The following is a 22,315-nucleotide window of genomic DNA, read 5'->3' on the forward strand; positions in this document are numbered from 1 at the left end:
GTAGCTGACCAAGATTTGAACTCAATTCCACTGGGTTCATGTCAAGCCATCTTGGGGTAGTGATAACCCCCTACTTCTGAAGCTCAAACATGTAGTCTATAAACTAGAAGTATTTCTTTTGTCATGGGTTTTCCGTCTGCATCAAACAAGATCAAGAGGGGCTGAGAGACATTACCATGTGATAATACCTTTTTCTTGGATAAGACTGACCCGGTTTGGAAACTCATTACCACATCTGGTCTCCCAAGCACCATGAGAACTTAATCTCCCACCCACCCCCAGAAGAAAATAAGATAAAGCACGTGAATTGTTTGTCATGAAACCCGGAAAATGTCTAATCACTTTCTCAATCTTTTATCTCTAAATGTATCTATCCATCTACCCACTTACCACATCCATCCAACATTCATGTTTGTTTGGTTTGGTTTTGGGGCCACACCCGGTGGTGGAACTCAAGGGTTACTCCTGGCTCTGCACTCAGAAATAGCTCCTGGCAGGCAAGGGGGACCATATGGGATTCCGGGAATCAAACCCAGGTCCATTCTGCATCTACCACATGCAAGGCAAACATCCTACTGCTGTGCTATCACTCTGGCCCCAGATCCATCTATTATTTATGATCTTCCCATATATGTCTATCTATCCACACATCTGTCATTTTGCCCACATCCATCCATTCACCCACCCACCCATCCACTCACCTATCCACCCACCCACCTACCCATCCATCCTTCCATGCATCCAACCATCCACCCATTTATCCACCCACCCACCCATCCATCCACCCACCCACCTATTCTTCCATCCATCCACCTACCCATCCATCCTTTCATCCATCCCCCATCCTTTCTTCCACCCACCTTACCCATCCATCCATCCTTCCATGCATCCAGCCATCCACCCATTTATCCACCCACCCATCCATCTATTCACTCACCCATCATCCATCCTTCTATCCATCCATTCACCCATTCACCCATCTATCCATCTTCCCACCCATCTATCCATCCCTCCATCCACCCACCCACCCATCTATCCATCCTTTTATGTATCCACCCACCCATCTATCCATCCACCCACCCATCTATCCATTTATTCTTTCAACCACCCATCCATCCTTTCATCCATCCATTGTCCATTGACTTAACAAATTTTTTTTTTAATGAACTTTATTTTTTTTTGTTTTTGTTTTTGTTTTTTTGTGGTTTTTGGGTCACACTCGGCAGTGCTCAGGGGTTATTCCTGGCTCCAGGCTCAGAAATTGCTCCTGGCAGGCACGGGGGACCATATGGGACGCCGGGATTCGAACCGATGACCTCCTGCATGAAAGGCAAACGCCTTACCTCCATGCTATCTCTCCGGCCCCGACTTAACAAATTTATCCATTCATTCATCCTTTTATATTCATCCACATCCACCCATCTATTCTTCCACCTTTTGGGCTCCATTAAACTAGCCAGTCCTTCTATAATTGACCCATCCACCCACTTATCTTTCCACACATCCACCCACCCATCCATCCACCCAACCACTCATCCATTCATCCTTTCATGCATTCACCCATCCACCCATCCTTCCATTCATCAGCCTATTCATCCATCCATGTACCCATCCGTTCATCCACCCACCCATCTATCTATTCACCCACTCATCCATCCATCCACCCTTCCATTTACCCATCCTTCCTTCCTTCCATCCATCATCCATTCAATCATCCATCCATCCACCCACCCATCCATCCACCCCTCCATTTATTCATTCTTCCATCCATCCATCCACTTGTCCATCCACCCATTGACTTACCCTATTCATTCATTCATTCATTCATCCATTTACCCACCATATTTATCTACATCCACCCATCTTTCCATCCACCCTTTGGACTCCATTGAACTAGCCAGTCCTTCTATAATTGACCTTGCCCTTCATGCACTTTTCCTTTCACTTATTTACTATATATAATTAAAGAGTTTAGTAGCCCTCAAGGAAGCCACGCTGTGTTGAGCATCAAACCCAGGGTCTCACACATACAAAGGGTAAAGACTCTCCCCGATTTAGCCATATCCCCACCCATTATCTCCTTGTTCACCTTTTCATTCACTAGTAAATCCATCCCTCACCAAACCACCCATGGACCCTTCCAGGCATTTCCACCCCAAACACTCATTCCTCCTATTTTCTAATCCATTTTCCAACTATTTCTCTCTCCCTTTCTCCCTCCTCTACTCATCCATGTTTATTTATCCATCCCATGTCTCCTTGATGGCTTGATCCCAAACAGCCCCAAATTCCTTATATTTAATACAATTCCCATTCATTCTTCCCACCTCTTCAATGAGTAAATATTGCGATTTCGAGGGGTGTAACTCAATGCTAGTATGCGTGCTTGTATCTACAACCTCCTGAGTGTCTGATCTCTAGCAACATGTGCGTGTTCGTGTACCCTACTACATATCTGACACGAGTTCCTAAAGATCTCTAGAGAAACAGGGGGCAGGAAGAGACACGAGGAGGCAAAAGGACTCGCCGACTGAGGACTCAACACCAATGAGGGAGATTGTCTTACGGCACCATGGGCTAGCAGTGTGTTCTAGGCGAGCTTTTATTTTTATTTTATTTTATTTTTTTTTTGCCTTTTGCACTATCAGAATTTAATAGTGCCATGATTGTGCATGTTTATGGCTTGTAGGGAACTGCGTTGTGTGCATTTATGGCTGGTGTGTGGGGATCGGAAAAGCCTGGGAGGTACAGGGGACATGTTGGAGGGTAGAAAGTAATTGCTACACACACACACACACACACACACACACACACACACACACACACACACACACACACGCCCCAATATTGACTATTGCATAACCTAAATGCCAAATTCCAAATTCTCCCCTGGGTGCAAATAGACCTGGCCACCAGAGGGCGGTAGAGGCCGGAGGAGCTGCAGGCCGGAAGTCCCCGCTGGTTTTCCCAAAATGTTGCTTAAGAGAGAGTGGCGCAGCCTGCTCTGTCACTTAGTTTCATTCTCAGCGACACCCAGATAACATGTATCCAGCCTGCCCTGTGCCAGGGCTTAACTGAGTATTCATTTGTTTCTCCTGAAGTCCTACCGCCTTGGCACCAGAAGAGAGCACTTGGAAAACGGAACATTGTGTCGTTTTGAGTCATTTGCTACAGATATTTTCTTTAAGAAGTTACTATAAAACTAGACAGTAACAGTCTCAGCTCAGTGAGCCGCATCTGCCCTTCAGGATCTCTGGTGCATTTGCAAAGGAAAGGATGGTTGGAGATGGGTTATTAAAAAGGAAGTTACTCTAGGTCAGGGGTGGTGAACAGGATTTTGACCCTCACTCCAAATGGCAAAATGCAATATGTGTTTAATAGATTATTGTTAAAATTATATGCTTTTGTGTGAGTATTTGTTTTGGCAGGTCACTGCGTGGTGTGGCTCTCTGACTCTCAACAGTTTAAAATTTTGGCTCTTTGTGTCGAACTTGTTCGCCACCCCTGCTCTAGGGGAATAAAAAAATATTGGTGGGATCCAGATCTAAGTTTTATTTTTTGTTTGTTTGTTTGTTTGTTTTGGGGTTACTCCTGGTTCTGCGCTCAGAAATGGCCCCTGGCAGGCACGGGGGTGGGGGTGAACCAAATGGAATGCTGGGATTCGAATCCCCTACCTTCTAGATGTAAAGCAAACGTCCTACCTCCCTGCTATCTCTCTGGCCTGGGTCTAAGTTTTTAACACTTGCAGATGGTCAGCTGTTCCTTGGCTTTGGATCCTGTGCTTTATTTTATTGTATCTCTGTGGAAGATGATGACAGAGAAGGGTTGAAGCAAGTCAAGTCTCCCAATAGCAAAGCAAGGCTTTTGTGTCCAAGGAATTAGGAAGGAGTGAGATGACGAGGGGCAGAACTTCTCAATGGAGTTATTCGGCATCATTTCACTTTAAGACTCAAATAATAATAATAAAAAGACTCAAATGATAATACTACTAATATGTATGGAATAAGGTAGTGACCAGGACAGTTTCTGGAAACTCTTTCTACACCCAACACACACACACACACACACACACACACACACATCCCTGTCCTCTTAAGAGTTTTTGTTCCAGCCTGGGAAGACAAACAAAAGACTTGGGAAATGAATATATATCTATCAGAAGATGATGCGACTGAGTTTGGAGTGATAGAACAGCGGGAAGGGTATTTGTCTCACATGTGGCAAACCTTGATTTGAGCTCCAGATCCCATATGGTCCTCCAAACTGCGCCAGAAGTGATTTCTGAGCGCAGAGTCAGGAGTAAACCCTGAGCACTGCAGAGTACGACCTCAAAAAGCCAAAAGCGGGCCAGGAGAGATAGCACAGCGGCGTCTGCCTTGCAAGTAGCCGATCCAGGACCAAAGGTGGTTGGTTCGAATCCCAGTGTCCCATATGGTCCCCCGTGCCTGCCAGGAGCTATTTCTGAGCAGAGAGCCAGGAGTAACCCCTGAGCACCACCGGGTGTGGTCAAAAAAAAAAAAAAAAGCCAAAAGCAAAACAGAGAACCCCACTATACTTTGCAGCTATAATTGCCAAAGGCGTGCTATCACTCTGTCCCCCCAAATCGAGGCCACATGATGAAAATTAAGATGCTAGGGCGCAAGTTTACCATTCGCTGTGAAATTTCCCACATGCGGACAAGTTCAGAGTCGATTTGGAAAGACAAAGAGACTGGAACCTTTCTGGTAAAGGGATCGTCCACACAAGGCAGAGCTGGACTTGGGATTTGGGGCAAGGAGATGCGGTGGCAGGGATGGGATTCAGAGTCTGGTGAGAGCTACTTTAAGCCACTCGGTCACCCGAATGATTCCAAGGATTCTCCAGATCCGTTCTACGGAGAAACCGATTCCGAAAAAGTGCCTCCTTTGCCCCAAAGAAGAAGAGTCCCCACTTGTCCCCCAGGAATTGTCCCAATGGTGCAGAGAGCTCCGCCCGAGTCTGAGTCGAGGGGGGCATGGAGCATATTGGGGAGGTCATGGGCAGGGCCAGCGGGTTCCAGGACTGGAAAATAAAGCAGCCGCTGGAATGCAGCGTCCACAAAATATTGCGGCGTAAAGTCGCAGCATGCAAGCGAGAAGAGCAAGCAAAGCGTCGACTTTAGCGCTGGTGGCTGCGAGAGCGAGGAGGGAAGGTTCGAAGGGTCCTAACCGGGACTCGAACCCTCGACGGCCGCGCCGCAACAACGGTCCCGCGCCCACGGCAAGGGCTCAGCGCGCAGGCGCAGCTTTCCCGCCCCCTCCACGTGCGGCCTCGCCTCGCGCCTCCCGCCCGCCCCTCGGCCGCGGCCTCCCATTGGCCGCCGCGTTCTCGCGCCCGCCCCCCTCGCCGGGACCCGCCGGGCCGGAAGTCCCGCCCCACGGGCAACCTTCGGCGCGTTTCATTGGCCGGCGCGGCTGCCAGTCGGCGGCGGGCCCCGAGTCGGCGGCGGGGGCCCGCGGTCGGTGCGCGGCCCGGGCTGGCGGCGGCTTCCGGTTCCGCGGGGCTGGCGGGCGGCGGGCGGGCGGCCCGGAGCGGCGGCGGCGGCGGACAATGCGGGCGGCGGGGCGGCGTTGAGGCGGCGGCGGCACCAGGACGCGGGGCCCGGGGGCGGGGCGGGGCCCAGCCATGGACAATCAGGTGAGCGGCCCCGCGCGCGCTGCCCGCCCGCCCGGCCCCCTCGCGCCCCTTCTTTGTGCGGCGCCCCGGGCCCTGCTGGGGGGACCCGCGCGCGCCCCGGGGATCCCGGCCCGGACACCCCCAGACTGGCGCCTTGCAGGACCCCCCCACGTCGGGCCCGGGGTCTCCAGGCTGGCTGGAGCCCCGCTGGGATGTTCTGGGCTGCCCTCGGCCGCTCCAGCCCGCGCCCCAATTCTCGGGGTGCCGCCGGCCGCCCCAAGGGGCCCAGATCCGCCTGGGACTTCTCCTTGGAGATTATTCCCCCGCACCCCCAGCTGCCCCCGGGCTACCTGGACGCCCTGCCCGGCCCGGCCCCGCGCCTCCCCGCACACGCCCGCGTGCGCCCTCCGCAGCCTTGCAACACCCCCTTTTGCCCACCTCGCTTCCAGGCTGGGTCTGGCTGGACCTCCTCCCCCGAAATCGCCTTCAACTTCCTGGCCCGCCCCCTCCGCAGACACCCCCAGACTGCTGTGTGGCCCCCCCCACGCAAACCTCTGCCCGCTTCAGCTCCCAGGATCGCCCCCTACCTAACCTGGCCGGCCCGCACCCCCTCCAGGCGGGCTCCCATTGGGCCCCGACTCTGCTGGGGTGTGTCTGCGAATCCTCCACCCCCTAGAGGCGTGATCTGCGGGGCGCCCCCTTCCCCACCTCCCCCCCTGGCTGCCTACTGTCCCAACTTGACCCTCACCACCTTTTTTCCCCCCTCTGCCTCCTCCCAGCCCCCCCCACACCCCTACTTCTGCCCTATGCCTGGCTCAGTTTACCCCTGGCCCGCCCTTCACAACCTCCTCAACCAACCTTCCCCCTGTGCCTTGCCCCTTCACCCCTGGACTTCAGGCCCTGGACACCCAACTTGGCTCTGTCTCTTAGAGGGGGCACTGAGGGGTACCCCCAGGGGTGGGTCTTTCCTGTCTGCCTCTCCCTGCACCTGAATCATTGGGACTCCCCTTGCCCTCTTCCTTCTCAGACCCCTCAGCTCTCTGGGCTGTTAAGTTCCTCCCGGGGCACCCCAAACCAAAACCCCAGCTGCTCCCTGCCACTTTGTGCCTCTCTCCTCTACCCCCTAGTCCTGCCTCTTAGAGCCTCCAGGGGGCCTGGCTCTAGCATTTTGGGGTGCTCCCCTCTCGGGCAGCCTCCCCAGCAGGGCGCCACGCTGTCCCCCGCGTGGTCCCATCCGAAAGCCAGAGCCTTTCCCGCCGGGACCTTTGCCACCCCTGACCTGGGCACGGTCCTGGCTTCGGCTCCCTCCCCCTGCCCCCCCAGGCTGCTGCCCCGGCTGGTGGCTGGCTTCCGGGGGTGCGGGGCCAGGAGGGGCGGTGCGGGCGGGCTGTGGGGGTGGCAGCTCCAGACTCTGCCGTTAGCTGGGGCAGGTTGAGACGTCGCTAGCTGCTGGCGCCACTGTGGCGGTCCCGTGGGCCCTGGCCCTGGGGTGCCCGTAAACTGCTTGTCAGGGTGTGGGGGGCGGAGACTTCCTCACTGCCCCCATTTCCCTTCACCGGCTTTGCAGGCATTCCCGCCTCTGTAGGAGCATCACTTTGCACTTTGTGTGTGTGTGTGTGTGTGTGTTGGGGGGGACAGCCGCTTCTATCCCCCAAACCTGTGCCCAGATTTGGGCACCCCAGGCTGAGGTCAGCAGGTAGTACTCACTCTCTGGGGCTCTGAAAGGGGACACCGGGACTCGGGGACTGTTTTGCACGCACCTTCTCAGCTCCCTGGCTTGGCTGCCTTCGGCCAAGGGAACGAGGCTGGACAGGGCAGGACCAAGGGGCCCTGGGACCCCCTTTTCCGTGACCGAGAGTGTCTCCCACTGCACACAGCCAGGCCAGGGCAGCTCTGGCACCCTGGGAAATGTCTGCGAGGGAAATGGGCCCCGGGGGTAGGGTGTATTGTCCCCAGCAGCCTACAGGGTGTCCACTCACCCCAGCTCTGAGGCCTAGAGAATGGGCCCTATAAAACCCAGGGCACTGCGGCTTGGGCGGGTTTCAGAGTGGCCCCTGGGGGGGTTGCTTCTTTGGTCTCAGAGCCCCTGAGGACTGCGGTTTCCCAAACCTGCACACACCTCGGAGGAGACCCCCAGCGAGGCTTCTGATCCATCTAGTCCCCCCTTTCATGTTCTCTCAACTCTACTCCAAACTCACCACCAGGGAAAGGCCTTCGAGGTCTCTCTGCTTCACTTGGGACCCCCTCAGTGTCGCCCACACCTCCCCATCCCTGCAGTCCAGGGGGACAGGGGGTATCCCTTAGGAGGAAATGGGTGGGGCCCTTGTCTCCCTGGCTCTTGTTTCTCTCTGGGGGGAAGCTGAGAAGTCCAGGCCTGGAGGGAGTGTGGGCAGATGGGCAGGAATATTGGGGTCCCTGGGGTGTCCAGTCACAGGGGTGTAGTCGTGTGTCAGGGTTTCTTCACGGCTCATGGCTTGGCACGGACAAATCCCAGAATCTCCAGCATCCCAAAAACTCAGCCTCCAACTTTGGGAGGGAAGCCACCCCTGTTCCTAGGATCACTCTTGGCGGTGCTCGGGGGACATATAGGATGCTGGGGATCAAACCCAAGTCAGGGGCCGGAGAGATAGCACAGCGGCATTTGCCTTGCAAGCAGCCGACCCAGGACCTAAGGTGATTGCTTCGAATCCCAGCATCCCATATGGTCCCCTGTGCCTGCCAGGAGCTGTTTCTGAGCAGATAGCCAGGAGTAACCCCTGAGCACTGCCGGGTGTGGCTCAAAAACAAACAAACTAAAAACAACAAGTCAGCTGCATGCAAGGCCAGCTCTTACTTCCCGTCAGATTCTATGACCGACCTGGCCACTCACAAGTCCCCAAGCCCAGGGCCCCCGGAAGCTGTTTTCCTGTCTCACTCTGGTGAGCACTTTGGGGAAACTGAGCCCTGCAGGCCTGTATTTCCTCCATAGTAAATTGGGACAGCGGTGGCTCAGCCACAGGGAGTCAGCCGAGAGAAACTCCGGGCAGCCCTGGGCAGAGCCAGGAGCGGGGTGCAGGTGCTGATCCCCCCCAGCCCCAAGGGCCCCTTCCTGGTCCTTCTTTTTTTTTTTTTTTTTTTTTTTTGTTCAAACCCGGCGTTGCTCAGGGGTTACTCCTGGCTGTCTGCTCAGAAATAGCTCCTGACAGGCACGGGGGACCTATATGGGACACCGGGATTCGAACCAACCACCTTTGGTCCTGGATCGGCTGCTTGCAAGCAAACGCCACTGTGCTATCTCTCCGGGCCCGGTCCTTCTTTTTTCTTTGTTTTTGTTTTGGGGTCACACCTGGTGATGCCCAGGGGTGTTACTCCTGGCTCTGCGCTCAAAAATCGCTCCTGGCTTGGGGGACTTGCGGGACACCGGGAATCGAACTCAGGTCTGTCCTGAGTCAGCTGTGTGCAAGGCAAATGTCCTACAGCTGTGCTATCACTCCTGCCCCTCCCTGGCCCTTCTGTTCTGTTTCCTATTCTGAGTCCTGGTGCTCCAGGAGCCAGGCCTGGGCAGGGAGCCCCGATGGGAAGGAACCTGAGGTGCCCACAGTCTGCTTCAGGGGTAATTATGCCACTTGGGCCCAGGGCTGGTTCCTGGAGAATTTGCAGCCTCAGCGGAGGGCCCCAGAGATTCCCTTAAAGACCTGTCTCAGGGGGCTGGGGGGGGGGGGGTGATCTGCCTGCCCCATCACAGCTGCCCCCCAGCCCCTCTGGCCCTTCCCCCGAGCATCCAGGAGGAAGGTTGGCCTGGGATGGAGAAGCAGGTGGCATAGGGGAGCGGGCACCCCCTGAGCAGGTCCTAGGCCTGGCCCCTGGCCCATGAATCACCCCCCCCCCCCAGCCAGACACACACTCTGGCCTGCAGCAACGGCTCCAACTAGCTAATGGACCCAACCGCAGACCACCAGAGTAGGGGAAGGAGGGGCGCCAAGGGCTGATGGGGCCAGGACTGCTCCTTCATCAGGACCCAACCGGGGCTTACCTGCCCCCCCAACCCTCCCCACATTTGCTTTGAGCACCCTGTAGAATCAGTTGTTTTTTCCTCCTCCCTCCTCTCTTCTAATCCAGTGGCCCAGAAGCATCGCCACCTTCGAATATGCCCACACTTGGGGCACCTGGGGACCAGCCTGGGTCTGGGTTGGGGTGGCATGGGGTGGCCACCCACCAATGGGTGCCAAGCCCACAGGGAGCTGTTTGCTTTGGCATCACCAGCAGGACTCAGGCGCTCACTCTGTTGCCCACGGAGCTCTGGACAGTCTTTTGCTGAGTTCCCAGGGAGTTGGGAATGGAGACACCCTCCTTCCTGGAACCCCTTGAAGGCACCCAGAAGCCAGTTGTCCCGCATGCCGGGCGGCATCATCGGGGTGACCCAGGCTGTACCCCTCACTCTAGTGGTTCTCAGTGGAGATAGGGGCTGTGGGGACAGGCATGGGGTTGTCCAGGGTGTGAATATACTTTGTGGGTACAGAACACCTCAGCGCTTTGCAGATGGTGCCGGGGTCTCCCATGAAGGCCTCGAGCCCCATCGCAACCTGGGGACCATGGTCCTGGCTGTCCGCACACTCCGGGGCTCAGCTCTTTGCTGCCTCCCCTCCAACTTTCCCATTGCAGGTGTGTGTGTCCATCTCTGTCCTTCGCTGCCTCCCCTCCAACTTTCCCATTGCAGGTGGTGTGTGTGTGTGTGTGTGTGTGTGTGTGTGTGTGTCCATCTCTGTCCTTTCCTGCCCTCTGCAAGATGCTGGGGCCCCTGTGCCTCTTCTTGGCCATCAGCCGTTCCCCCATCTCCTATTCCTGCCCATCTTTCTCTCCTGTGGTCCCCCCAGTGCTCCAGGTCAGCCCCTCTGGGTCACGCTGCCTGTACATTCTGGGGCTGCCTAGAGGGTGGTGTACTGGGGTGGGGTGGGGCCTCTATGAGCCCCTCGGGAGCAGACAGCTGAGGTTGGTTGCCCCAGAGGGCCAGGCGAGGAACCACTGACTGGAGACTGGCAGGCCCACGACTGGCAGGGGCTTTGGTCTGGCTGAGAAAGGCGGGAGGGGAGTGGAGATGTGGCTGCTGGGTGCTGAGCTGGAATGTAGGGTGCCTCCCCCCCCGGGGGGGGGCCCTGTAGTTAACAGGTGCTAGGTGTGCACCCCAGGGGTCTGCATCTCTGATCCTGGGACCCACCAGCAGCCCTTTAACCAGAGAAAAGCTGGGCTAATCTCTGCCCTGGCCCTCATGATTGTTCCTGGTTGCTGCTGGGTGTGTGTGTGTGTGTGTGTGTGTCCCCACTCATATCTTTGTGAACTGGTGTGGAACCGGGGTGCCTGGGGCCACGGCCAAGGCTCCTGGGAGCATGAGGAAGGGTGTGAGCTGGTGCGAGATACAGGGAGCACCTAGTGGAAAGCCTGGGAGTCCCCCGCTAGGTTGTCTTCCTCCTGGCCACCGGCGTCCTCTGGGACCATTCTTACAATTTCCCCGCAAGGGGCTCTGGGCTCTGAAGTCTGGCTTTGTGTTTTTTTGGAGGCGTGGGAGCCCCCAGCCACCTCCTCCCGTGGCCGGCGGAACCACGGCTTCGTGGGCCAGGCTGCACAGCCTCCTGGGGTCAGTCTCCCACTGGACCTTCTGCCGTGGGCCCCTCACTGTTTCCCCGTGCGCTGGGTTTTATGCATTCTCGGGGCTCAGCTGGAGGTGGGGTGGATGTTGCCTGACCCCCAATCCAGGAAAGGTCAGGCTGCTCTTGGGGGGGTGTCCACAGCTTCTTCAGTCTGAGCCTTGGTTGCGTCCGTTCATCTGTCCATGCATGCATCTGTCCCTCCACGCGTGTAGGTTTCCTCTTCCCCAGGTTGGTTTGGGGGGCACGGAACCTGAGTCAGGACACAGGGTGGCAGCGCCTTAAGGTGGGAGCCTGCTGACCACCTGGCACCCCATTCTCCCCTCTGCAGTGCACTGTCCAGGTGAAGCTCGAGCTCGGCCACCGCGCCCAGCTGCGCAAGAAGCCGACGACTGAGGGCTTCACGCACGACTGGATGGTGTTTGTGCGCGGCCCCGAGCAGTGCGAGATCCAGCACTTCGTGGAGAAGGTGGTCTTCCGCCTGCACGACAGCTTCCCCAAGCCCAAGCGCGGTGAGTGAGGGGCCCTGCCGTGACCCCAGACCGCCCCACTCCCGCCGCCTTTTCCCTTCTCGCTTCTAATCGGGAAGCCAGCCGGTTGCTGCCCGTGAAGTCCCAGACCAGGAGGACCAAGGCTGGCCTGTGGGCGGGTGGGTGAGGCCACGGGCGCCCCCTGCTGAGGAATCCCCGGAACTGCGGGCCGGCCCCCAGCATTCCTCTAAGACGGGCCCCTGCTTGCCTCCCCACCCGCAGCCACAGGGGTCCCTGGGGCCCCACCCTCCGGCCTGGGTGTGCCACAGCTGTGCCATGCGGGTGTCCCGTGGCTGTGTGACTGTGTCCCGGCCCAGATGACCTGACGTTGCCCAATGTCGAAGTGCTCGGCCCAGCCCCGCCCTGGCCCCGCGTGCAGTGCCACCTGCTGGCCAGGCCCTGCCAGTGTCCCTGAGCCCCCAAACCCAGTTTGGGACGAGTCTGTGTTATGACCAGTGAGCCTCTTCGGCCCAAGGGTGTACTGGTGAAGCAGTGGGGTCGTTGAGCACCCTGCCATAGCAGCATTTCAGGGGTGCTGGTGTGTGTGTGTGTGTGTGTGTGTGTGTGTGTGTGTGTGTGTGTGTGTGTGTGTGTGTGTGTGTGTGTGTGTGTGTGTTGGGGATGGCCTGAGCCTCCCCACCGCTGGAAAATGCTGTAACTGCAGAAACGGCTTCAGACATGCACCTGTGCTGGGGTGCCTCCGGGAACCCTGGCAATGGGGAAAATAGTGTCTCCCCTCTCCTTTCCCTCTGCCTCCAGGGCCCAGAGCACCCCGGTGCTTGTGCGACTGAACTTTGAAGTCCCTTTGCTAGCCCCCACGGTCAGCCCTGTGCCACGCCCCCTCCCTCGATAGGGGTCTCCCAGCTGCCTTCTCCCACGCTTGAGGAGTACCCCAAGGCACTCCCACCAGTCCTGTTTGCTACTGGGTCGGCCCTGCCATTCCTCCTCAGTACGGCACTCTCGTCCCATGGAGAAAGTCATCCCGTAAAGAAGCTCGGCTTCTGAGGCTCCCTGGGGCAGAGGCTCCAGCTGCCCTCCGGGTCCTCGAGAAGGGCCCCAAAGGATGCGGCTCTGCTTCCAACGTCAGGCAGAGCTGGAGTCACGGCAAATCGGCGGCCTGTGCCCGGGCACTAAATGCCCACAGCAGGAGAGTCTGGCCGCCGAATGGAACTGAATGTGTCCGAGAGGGAAGTTCCGCTTTGCTGGGTGTATCCAGAGAGATAGATAGTATCAAAGAGCTGAATGGATCGACTTAGCCAAATGTAGCCAGGAGAGTTGAATTAAGATGAGTTAAGTGACCATAGGATTAAATGTATCAACTTAGCCAAAAGCATCCAGCGAGTTAAATCGTAGCAAAGAGCTGAATGGCTCGACCAGTGTGTCTGCTGAGTTCCACGTGTCCAGGAGTTGCCTGTCCGATGAGTTGACTATCCCAGAGTGGACGTTGAGTTGCTCAAAGGAGTGTCTGTACCCCGACTGGCCCTTCTCAAGCCCCGCTGCTTTTCAGATCACAGAGGGCCTTTTGGCTGCCCCCCCAACCCCTGGGCTTTTCTTTCAGGCTTCCTGTAGAGAACTTTCATCTGTTCCGCTTAGCCTCACATCTGCCCCTGAGCAGGGAATGCAGCCAGGGGCCTCTGCACCCCGGAAACCAGGGCTTCTCAGCACGGGGGCGGGGCACCGGCACTCCAGGATGCTGCAAAGCAGACGAGGGTGAAAACTGTCATTGGGGCCAGGGACCAAGGCATGAGGCTGGGGGACAGCCAGTAGGATGGGGATGGGGGACCCAGGAAGGAAGGATGGTCAGGGAGGCCCCAGTTGGCTCGAGGTAGAGTCATGCCCCTTTAATCTTCTAGCATGTTCTGGCGCACTTTTCCTCAGAGCCTTCTTTGTCTATGCTCTTTTTTGTTGTTGTTTTGTTTTGTTTCTGGGTCACACCCAGCAGCGCTCAGGGGCTACTCCTGGCTCTATGCTTAGAAATTGCCCCCAACAGGCTGGGGGGGGGGCCATATGGGATGCTGGGATTCGAACCACCGTCTTTCTTCATGCAAGGCAAATGCCTTACCTCCATGCTATCTCTCCGGCCCCAGGAAATTTTTTGTTGTTTTTGAGTAACACCCAGTGGTGCTCAGGGGTTATTCCTGGCTCTGTGCTCAGAAATCACTCCTGGCAGGCACGGGGGACCATATTGGATGCTGGGATTCGAACCACCATCATCCTGGATCGGCTACTTGTAAGGCAAACAAACACCCTACCGGTGTGCTATTGCTCAGGCCCCATCTCTGTCTACACTCTTGCTGGGAATCCTTTATCCCAAGCATGAGCCCCTTTAGACCCCCAATTCCTCCCGCAGTGATCTCTGTACTGGGTCCAGGATACCGCCCAGCAGGCTCCTTGTCCCTCAATACTGGGCACCCCCACAGCCCCATGTGTGATTCCCAGGGTGTCCCCCATCTCTGAAGGAGTTAATGGAGCCTCCAACCTTGTCCTGTCTCCTGATTTGCCCCTCAGTTGATCATCCAATCAATCAGATGGAAGAACCCACCCCCCAAAGGGCTGCTGCTCCTTCAGGGGTTCATGAGTGGGGACATATGGTCGAGGGTCTGCAGAGACCCTGCCAATCTCCCGGCCCCTGACACTATTCTACACCAGTATGAGGGTGTGAATAAGTGAGTATGTAAGCGAATGAGTGACTGAATGCATGAGTGAATCCAGGAATGAATGAATGAATGAGTGGATGCAGCCACAGTGCTCTAGGCAGCTGTGGTGGTGAATGTTTGACTTGGTGATGTAATAGCATTTGGGGCGCTGAGGGGGGACCCATACCCCTTGAAGTGCTCCCTCATCCCCCTTGTGAAACCTTGGCAGGAGGGGGGTCTCCCCTATGCTGTCCTTGCAGAGGGCAGAGAGAGAGAGAAGGTGGTGGTGGGTGAGCCAGGCTCCGCTTACTGGGAACCTACGGCCAAGGCTTTGGCCTGAGCTCGGGTTTGAGGCTGCCTGGCCGGGCAGTGGGGGGCTCTGATCAGTCTGGAGGCTGACCTCTGGCTCCCCTTTCTTCTCAGTGTGTAAGGAGCCCCCCTACAAGGTAGAAGAGTCGGGGTACGCTGGCTTCATCATGCCCATCGAGGTGTACTTTAAGAACAAGGTAGGACCAGGAGTGCTGGGGGGAGGCGGAGATGGGGGGAAGTGAGCATGAGGGAGGTGGGAGGAGTATTGCTTTGGGCCCAGCGCAGGCTAATGGGAGTTGCGTGAAGATCCCCAACTTCTCTTCCGTTCCTTTTTTTTTTCTTATTGCTTTTGTTTTGGGGCCACAACCTGTGGTGCTCAGGGGTTGCTCCTGGCTCTGCACTCAGGTATCACTCCTGGCAGGCTAGGGATGCTGGAGATCGAACCTGGGTTGGGTGCCTGCAAGGCAGACACCCTCTCCAATGTGCTATCACTCCAGCCCTTTTTTCCCCCCTTTATTTGCAGCGAATTATCAGGGCACATTTTGTCTGCTGGTGTTCTGTGTGCAAGCCCAGTTGGAAGCCTGGGAGGGCCTCACACAGGCGCTCAGGGCACACACACACACACACACACACTCACTCAGAATTGGGACACACACACAATTGGGCCACACAGGAAAGCGCCCCCCACACACACACACAATTGGACCACACCAGGAAAGCGCCCCACACACTCAGAATTGGGACATACACACACACACACACACACACACACACACACACACACACACACACACACACACACACACACACACACACACACACACACACACAATTGGGCCACACAGGAAAGCGCCCCCAAGCGTGTGTGGGCCTGGCGGGAGGTGGTCTGACAGCCCCAAAGACTCAGCTGCCATTCGAGCTGTGTGTGTTCCCGCCCCAACCTTCCCTGCTTGTGACCTGGTTTCTTTCCTGTGTTTGGCCCCCCCATTCCTCACCCCTGACTCCCCATGTATATGATTTTAACCCTGGAATATCCTGGGGGCCTAACTGGCTGGGAAATGCCGCTTAATCTTTTTGTGTTTTTTTGGGTGGGGGGCACATCCAGCTGTGCTCAGGGCTGACCCCTGGCTCTGCACTCAGGGGTGCACCCCGGCAGTGCTTGGAGGGCCCATAGGGATGCCAGGAGTCAGATCTAATCAGATCCAGTTTGGCTGTGCACAAGGCTTACGCCCTCTGACCCAGAAAGAAAAGGCCGCTCTGGGCCCCAGCAATCCCACTCGAACCTCCAATCTGGGCTTTGTCTGGGCACAGCTGGGCACAGGGCAGCGCTGGGAGTAGCGATCAGACCCCAAACTCCAATCTCTGCCCTCGAGCCAGCCCAGGGAGTGCCCGTCCCGTAGTGGAACTCTGCACTTAGGAATCACTTCAGGCAGTACTCGGGGAACCAACCCTAGGGGACACAGGGGATCGAATCTGGCTGGGCTGGTGTTTGCATGGCGAACATCCTCACTGTGGTCCTATCACTCTGGCCCCAGCCTTTGGCAGATTATTGTAAATTTTCTTTTTTTTTTTTTTTGGTTCTTGGACACCCAGTATTTCTCAGAACTCACTCCTGGCAGGGCTCAGGGAACCATATAAGGTGCCAAGAATTGAACCCCGGTCAGTGCACGTAAGGCCCGTGCCCACCCCATCAGTTCCTGGTTTCAAGAGGAAGTTTCCTGTCCACACAGTTGACTCGACAGCGCTAGAGTCAGGTTTTCCCAAATCCTGCCTCAGGAATTTCTGGGAGAAAAATGTCCTTTCTCTTTCCAGCTACAGGTGGCTGTTTGGTGGCTTTGGGGGGCGGGGGAGACAGGAGTTCGGGCTATACCTGGTGATTTTCGGGGAATTTTACTCTGCCTGCAGTAACACCCAGAGCCTGATTCCCATGCTGGGCGCTGGCCACTGAGCCACCTCTCCCCTGTGGCATGTTTCTCATTAAAAAAATTTTAAAAGATGGGGCCGGAAGCAGTGTTTGCCTTGCAAGCAGCCGATCCAGGACCAAAGGTGGTTGGTTCAAATCCCGGTGTCCCATATGGTCCCCCGTGCCTGCCAGGAGCTATTTCTGAGCAGACAGCCAGGAGTAAACCCTGAGCACCGCCGGGTGTGGGCCAAAAAAAAAAAAAAAAAAAAAAAGATGGGGCTGGCGAGGTGGCGCTAGAGGTAAGGTGTCTGCCTTACAAGCGCTAGCCAAGGAAGGACCGAGGTTCGATCCCGTGGTGTCCCATATGGTCACCCCAAGTCAGGAGCAATTTCTGAGCACTTAGCCAGGAGTGACCCCTGAACAACAAATGGGTGTGTCCCGAAAAACAGAAAAAAAAAATTTTAAAAGATGGGGCCAGAGCGGTGGCACAAGAGGTGGGGTATCTGCTCTAACCTAGGATTTACTGCAGTTCGATCCCCCAGCATCCCATATGGGCCCCCAGGCCAGGAACGATTTCTGAGCACATAGCCAGGCCAGTCTTCTGAGTGTCATTCGGTGTGGCACAAAAACCAAAAAAAAAAAAAAAAAAAAAAAGGGTGGGGGTCCGGAGAGATAGCACAGTGGCGTTTGCCTTGATAGCAGCCGATCCAGGACCAAAGGTGGTTGGTTCAAATCCCGGTGTCCCACATGGTCCCCCTTGCCTGCCGGGAGCTATTTCTGAGCAGACAGCCAGGAGTAACCCCTGAGCATCCCGGGTGTGGCCCCAAAACAAACAAACAAAAAAAAAAGGCATCGCTGTATATTTCCCGAATACTTCTCCAGCCTCCACTGAGAAATTGTGTGGGTTCTTCACCCCCTTATTTATTTATTTATAAAGCCTGGTTCTAGCATGCTGGTTAGATTTCTGCTTTATTTTCTTGAGTTTGAGTCACAGATGGAGCAGGGCCTTCAGGACACAGTCTGAGGGGTGGAGCTTGCAGAGCAGGTCTCCGGAGCAGCATCCTCTGTTAGTTGCTGGGGTGTGTCCCAGTTGGGCCCCACCCAGTCCTGCGAGGCTACCTTGGGGTGCAAAGGAACCACTCACCCTGGGTCCTTATACCTCAGGGAGGGGTACTTGAATGCCTCCCAGCCCTGTATGCACGCCTGAGAGACTCAGAAAAGCCCCCAAAACCTGACCCCACCACTCTGTCCTGTGTAGAAGCGAATCAGCCCAGAGCTGTTGAGTAGTGCCAACCTTGGGCACCCCATTTGGCTGGATGGGCAGCCCTGTGATTGTGCTCGCTGAGTCATCGTTTTGACTCCCCAGGAGGCAACCCCCCCCCCTCCCGAGCGAACCCCAGGTCCCCAACACGAGAAGGGCCTGGGGCTTCTTTCAGGGATAGGCAACTGCCTGGGGCACTGGGAACTCCCTGGGAGTCCTTGCTGGCCCATGTACTTCCGGGGCTGGGGGATGCTTCCCTCCACTCCTGGGGTGGGGCGGGAAGTGGGGATCCTAAAATCAAACCAGCCCTGACCCTAGACCCCAATGGCCAACAGCATCTATGGCTGTCACCCAGCCAGACAGTTCCTCCACCTTGGGGACCTGAGGCCAGAGAGACGCTGGCCTGGGAGCCAGTGGGAGATTTGAGGGTTACAAGGTGGGGGAGGAGGGTGAAGGACAGGGGGGCCTGGTTGAGTGGGTTAGGACCCACCTGACTACTGGCCACTCCTGGCTGGTCTCGAGCCAGAAACACCCCCAATTCCCACACCTCCACTAGGGAGCCCCCACATGTTCCCAGGCTAAAGGCTGGTGCTGTAGAGGTCAGCCTCAGGTCACAGGATGAAGTGGGGTGGGGTGGGGGTGGAACATGCAGACTTGTCAGCTCCCCCGAGGAACCTGGCTTTGTCTCCCAGGACCCTCTTCTCGTCCTGACTCTGGGAGCAGCAGGAGTCATTGGGGGGGGGGGGCGGTCATGTACAAGGCCAGTTGTCTCCTCGCTGTGCTGTCTCTGTCCCCAGCACCCAAGTGACATGAACTTTTGAGTGGGGGTTCTTGCACCCTGACCTGGTGCCAATCTGGGGAGGTGGGGGGGGGGACTCAGGACCCAGAAATGGACAGGGGAGACCCAGGAAAGACTGGTCTTGATGTCTGGGGGGGCTGCCTCCCCCTGCCACCCCCCAGCCTGCAAGCCACTGAGCCCCTCCTGGACACTCTGAGGTCCTGGGGTGCGTGTGGGCTGAGGGGGGGGGGATCTTTCAGCAGCAAGGGGGTCTCTCTTTGCCTGTCCTGCTGCCTGCAGGCAATTCCACAGCCTTCAGGATTTCTCATTCCCCTGACTTGTGGGTGTTTCTGCAGCCATGGCAGGTGCGTTAAGCACGGATTCAGGGTTCAGCCCAGGGTGCCCTGGGTCAGAGTCGGCCTCACCCAGCATCCAGGGTGGAGGCAGCCCATGCACCAGGCCCAGAACTCGGGGCCTCACACCCGGAATTTGGAGACCACCCATTCCCTGGGGACCCGAAAATGGCCTCTTTCTCCTCTCCAATTCCACCGTGGCTCCTGCCCAATTCTGGGGGTTTCCTGAGACAGGGCTCACCTCTCGGGGAAGCTCGTGCCCTGACAGCCGTGGGGGCCTCCCTGTGTCCCAGGAGGAGCCTCGGAAGGTGTGTTTCACCTACGACCTCTTCCTGAACCTGGAGGGGAACCCGCCCGTCAACCACCTGCGCTGTGAGAAGCTCACGTTCAACAACCCCACGCTGGAGTTCAGGTGCAAGCTGCTCATGGCCGGCGGGGTGAGTGACCCAACCCGACCCCGCGCCTCAGAGGCCCTCTTCACCCAGCTGCACTGCTCCCAGCCAGCCAGGCATCCCTGAGTAGTGGATGGAGGGGGGGGCGTCCTGCATCTGGGGGCTCATGTAGGTAGAGTGGGTGGCTTCGGGAGTGGAAGGGCACTGGGGGCCCCCAGCGTGCCAGGGAGTGGGCAGATTCGCCCACTAGATCCAGGGTCCCCCACTCTGATGCCGTGTGCTTATATGGAGGCCAGGGACCCCTCCAGAGGAGTCAGGGAAGCCGCCTTCGGGCAGGTGACCTGCCCAGCTGGGGCCCCTCATAAATGCTGAGAAGAAGGCGCGGCAGATGCTTTGTTGCGGAACCCGGGCGTGGCGTCCTCATCCTCATCACGTGCATGCCCATCCTGTCCAGGGAAGCAGGAATGTGGCTGGAGCCGCCCCGCCAAGGCTCAGCCCCGAGGGAGCCCCGCACTCTGCTTAGGCTAGGCTGGAGCATTCCAGGTTTCGTGGGCCAGAGCCCCGTCACCTCAGCACCTGGTGCTGGGACCCAGGGGCCTTTGTGTCAGGGAGGTCCCCCAGTGTGTGTGTGTGTGTGTGTGTGCGTGCGTGCGTGTGTGTGTGTGTGTGCGCGTGCATGCGGGGCCGGAGGCCTCCTTGGGCATCACCCAAGCACATAAAACGGGGTGGGGAGTGGGGATGAAGCGAAGGAGGAGGGAGGGCACCAGCGAGCACCAGCCATGGCTAGGCCGGTTGGCAGAACTTTCCGGCTCCCGGGACTGGGGCCTTTCGACACTGACCCGGCACTCGGGGCATCTCTCGTGGGGCTGGCATCTGACCCCCCTGGCAGGCCGCCACGGCACTCTGGCTGGCGTGTGGCGCGGGAGCCGCTAGAACCCAAGGACCCCAGATCTGTGAGTCCTGCTATTGGGGTGCCCGGAAGCCAGGACTTGGCCTGGGCCCCGTCTCACTGCACCTGCCTTAAAGGATGCCAGAGGGAGAGGCAGGAGGGCACTCGGGTCTGGGCATGCCTTGCTGGGGTTGATGGGGAGCAAGGCGAGTTGAGAGGGCAGGTGGGGGTGGGAAGCTGGCCTGGCCCAGAACTGACCCGGGTTCAAGCCCTGGCATCCCATAGTGTTCCCTGAACACTTCTGGGCTGTGGGCCAAAAACGAGAGCGAGAGAGAGACAGAGAGAGAGCAAAGTTGGGGCATGTGGGAGCCTGAATGCCCTGGGCCTGAGCCACACTGTCTGCCATCCTCCACTGCCCTGCGCGTGCCTGCACTTGCGTGTGTGTGTCTGTGTGCTCACGTATGTCTCTGCTGTGTGTGCATGTGTGTGCCTACATGTTTGTGTGCATGTGTCTGCATATATTGCATGCATCTGCATCTGCATGTGTGCCTGTATGCATCTGTATGTGTGTACATATATGTGTGTGTGCGTTAATGTGTGTACATGTGTGTCTGCAATTGTGTGTTTACATGCATACATGCGTGTGCACGAGTGTCTCTTGTGCCTGAGTGAGCGCATGAATGTGCTTGTCCTCCTGCTTCTGGCTCAGCAGCTTCCGGGACTCCAAAGCCACACCACGTGGGTGCCCGGTGCGGGCTCCGTCACCTTGCCTCCCCCTAGCTTGCCCCTTGTCTCCATGACCCAGCTGAGGTCTTCCGCCGTGGGGGCACAACCGGCTCGGACCGACGCGCTTCTCCGTCGTTCTGTCCATGGGCTGCCCATGGTGCCCCAACACTGGCTCTGTGCTTACTCAGCCCCGGGCCGGCGCTGCTCTTCCCATGGGACCCCAGGCTGCCTTCTCGGAGCCCTTGTTCAGCCCAGCCTGGCCCCCCTCTTGCTCTCCTTGCCGGCACTCGAGAGGTCTTCGTCTGCCGCTGGCTCCCTTCTTGCCTTCGCAAACCGCTTCTGGCTCTGGGCTGTGGCCCAGCCGCCCCACCTGCCCCGTGCTGTGGCCCCGCCTGTCTGTCTTCTCCACCCAGCTCTTGGGGGTGCCCCGGCCATCCCGGCTGCCTCTCAGTGGCTTCTCTTGGCGCTGGCCCTGCTCCCACCCCTAGCCTGGCGATAACAGCCGCTGTCTCTCCTCTGCCACTAGGTGATGGTAATGCCCGAAGGAGCAGAAACGCTTTCCAGGCCCAGCCCCGACTACCCCATGTTGCCCACAATTCCACTCTCTGCCTTCTCTGACCCCAAGAAGACCAAACCGGGCCACGGCTCCAAGGTTAGTGAGGCGGAAGGCCCGTGGGTGCAGGCTCCTGGCCCTCACCCTGTCCCCATCTTGCCGCCCAAGAGCCGGTGCTTTCCCACTGAGCCAAGCGGTCTGCTCCGGGCGCTGCTGCTTCTGTCGCTTCTTCGGGCTTGATGGCTGGATGGGATGGGATGGGCAAACTGTTTCTGACTCTCAAACCCACGCCCAGCACCCCACTGCCCCCCTGATCCACTCAGCCGCCTTCTTCCTGCCACCCTCTCTGGCCTTCCTCCGCTGATTCTTCCTGGAGCTTCTGGTTGAACCCTTGTCTGAGATCTTAGATCTGTGGGGGACAGAGGGTCGTAGCAGGGCTTCTTGGGGAATCCCCTGTCCTGCCTCGGACCCCCTCAAAGGCTCATCTTCCTTCGCCCCTCTGCGCCCTCTGTGCTTCTTTGCAATCACTTCTCTTGAGGCTCCCTGTGGAAATGTCTCCCAAGGCCAGGGGGACCTTGGAGCCTTCCTGGATCCCCCCTTCTCTCCCGTGGAGATGCCATCAGCTTGAGGGGTCTCCTCTGTGACCCCTTCGTCACACCCTTATCTTGTCGCCATTGCTTTCGTCTTCCCGATTGCCTCTTGCAAGGTCCTCGGCAGTTAGCCAGGGACA

The 22,315-nt window shown here is 57.4% G+C and overlaps 1 protein-coding gene across 1 annotated transcript in view; it reads left to right on the plus strand.

Moving 5' to 3' along the window:
* The first annotated feature begins 5,564 nt into the window (after positions 1 to 5,564).
* Positions 5,565 to 22,315, plus strand: part of LOC126029745 (protein ENL-like) — a 122,894-nt gene continuing 106,143 nt past the window's right edge. Inside the window, exons 1-5 of the mRNA XM_049788055.1 lie at positions 5,565 to 5,655; positions 11,587 to 11,767; positions 14,845 to 14,927; positions 19,319 to 19,462; positions 21,559 to 21,684. Coding sequence (XP_049644012.1) covers positions 5,644 to 5,655; positions 11,587 to 11,767; positions 14,845 to 14,927; positions 19,319 to 19,462; positions 21,559 to 21,684 — 546 coding nt within the window. The 5' untranslated portion in view covers positions 5,565 to 5,643. The remainder of the gene's footprint in view (positions 5,656 to 11,586; positions 11,768 to 14,844; positions 14,928 to 19,318; positions 19,463 to 21,558; positions 21,685 to 22,315) is intronic.

Source organism: Suncus etruscus, chromosome 15 (genome assembly GCF_024139225.1).
Source record: "Suncus etruscus isolate mSunEtr1 chromosome 15, mSunEtr1.pri.cur, whole genome shotgun sequence".
Lineage (NCBI taxonomy): Eukaryota > Metazoa > Chordata > Mammalia > Eulipotyphla > Soricidae > Suncus > Suncus etruscus.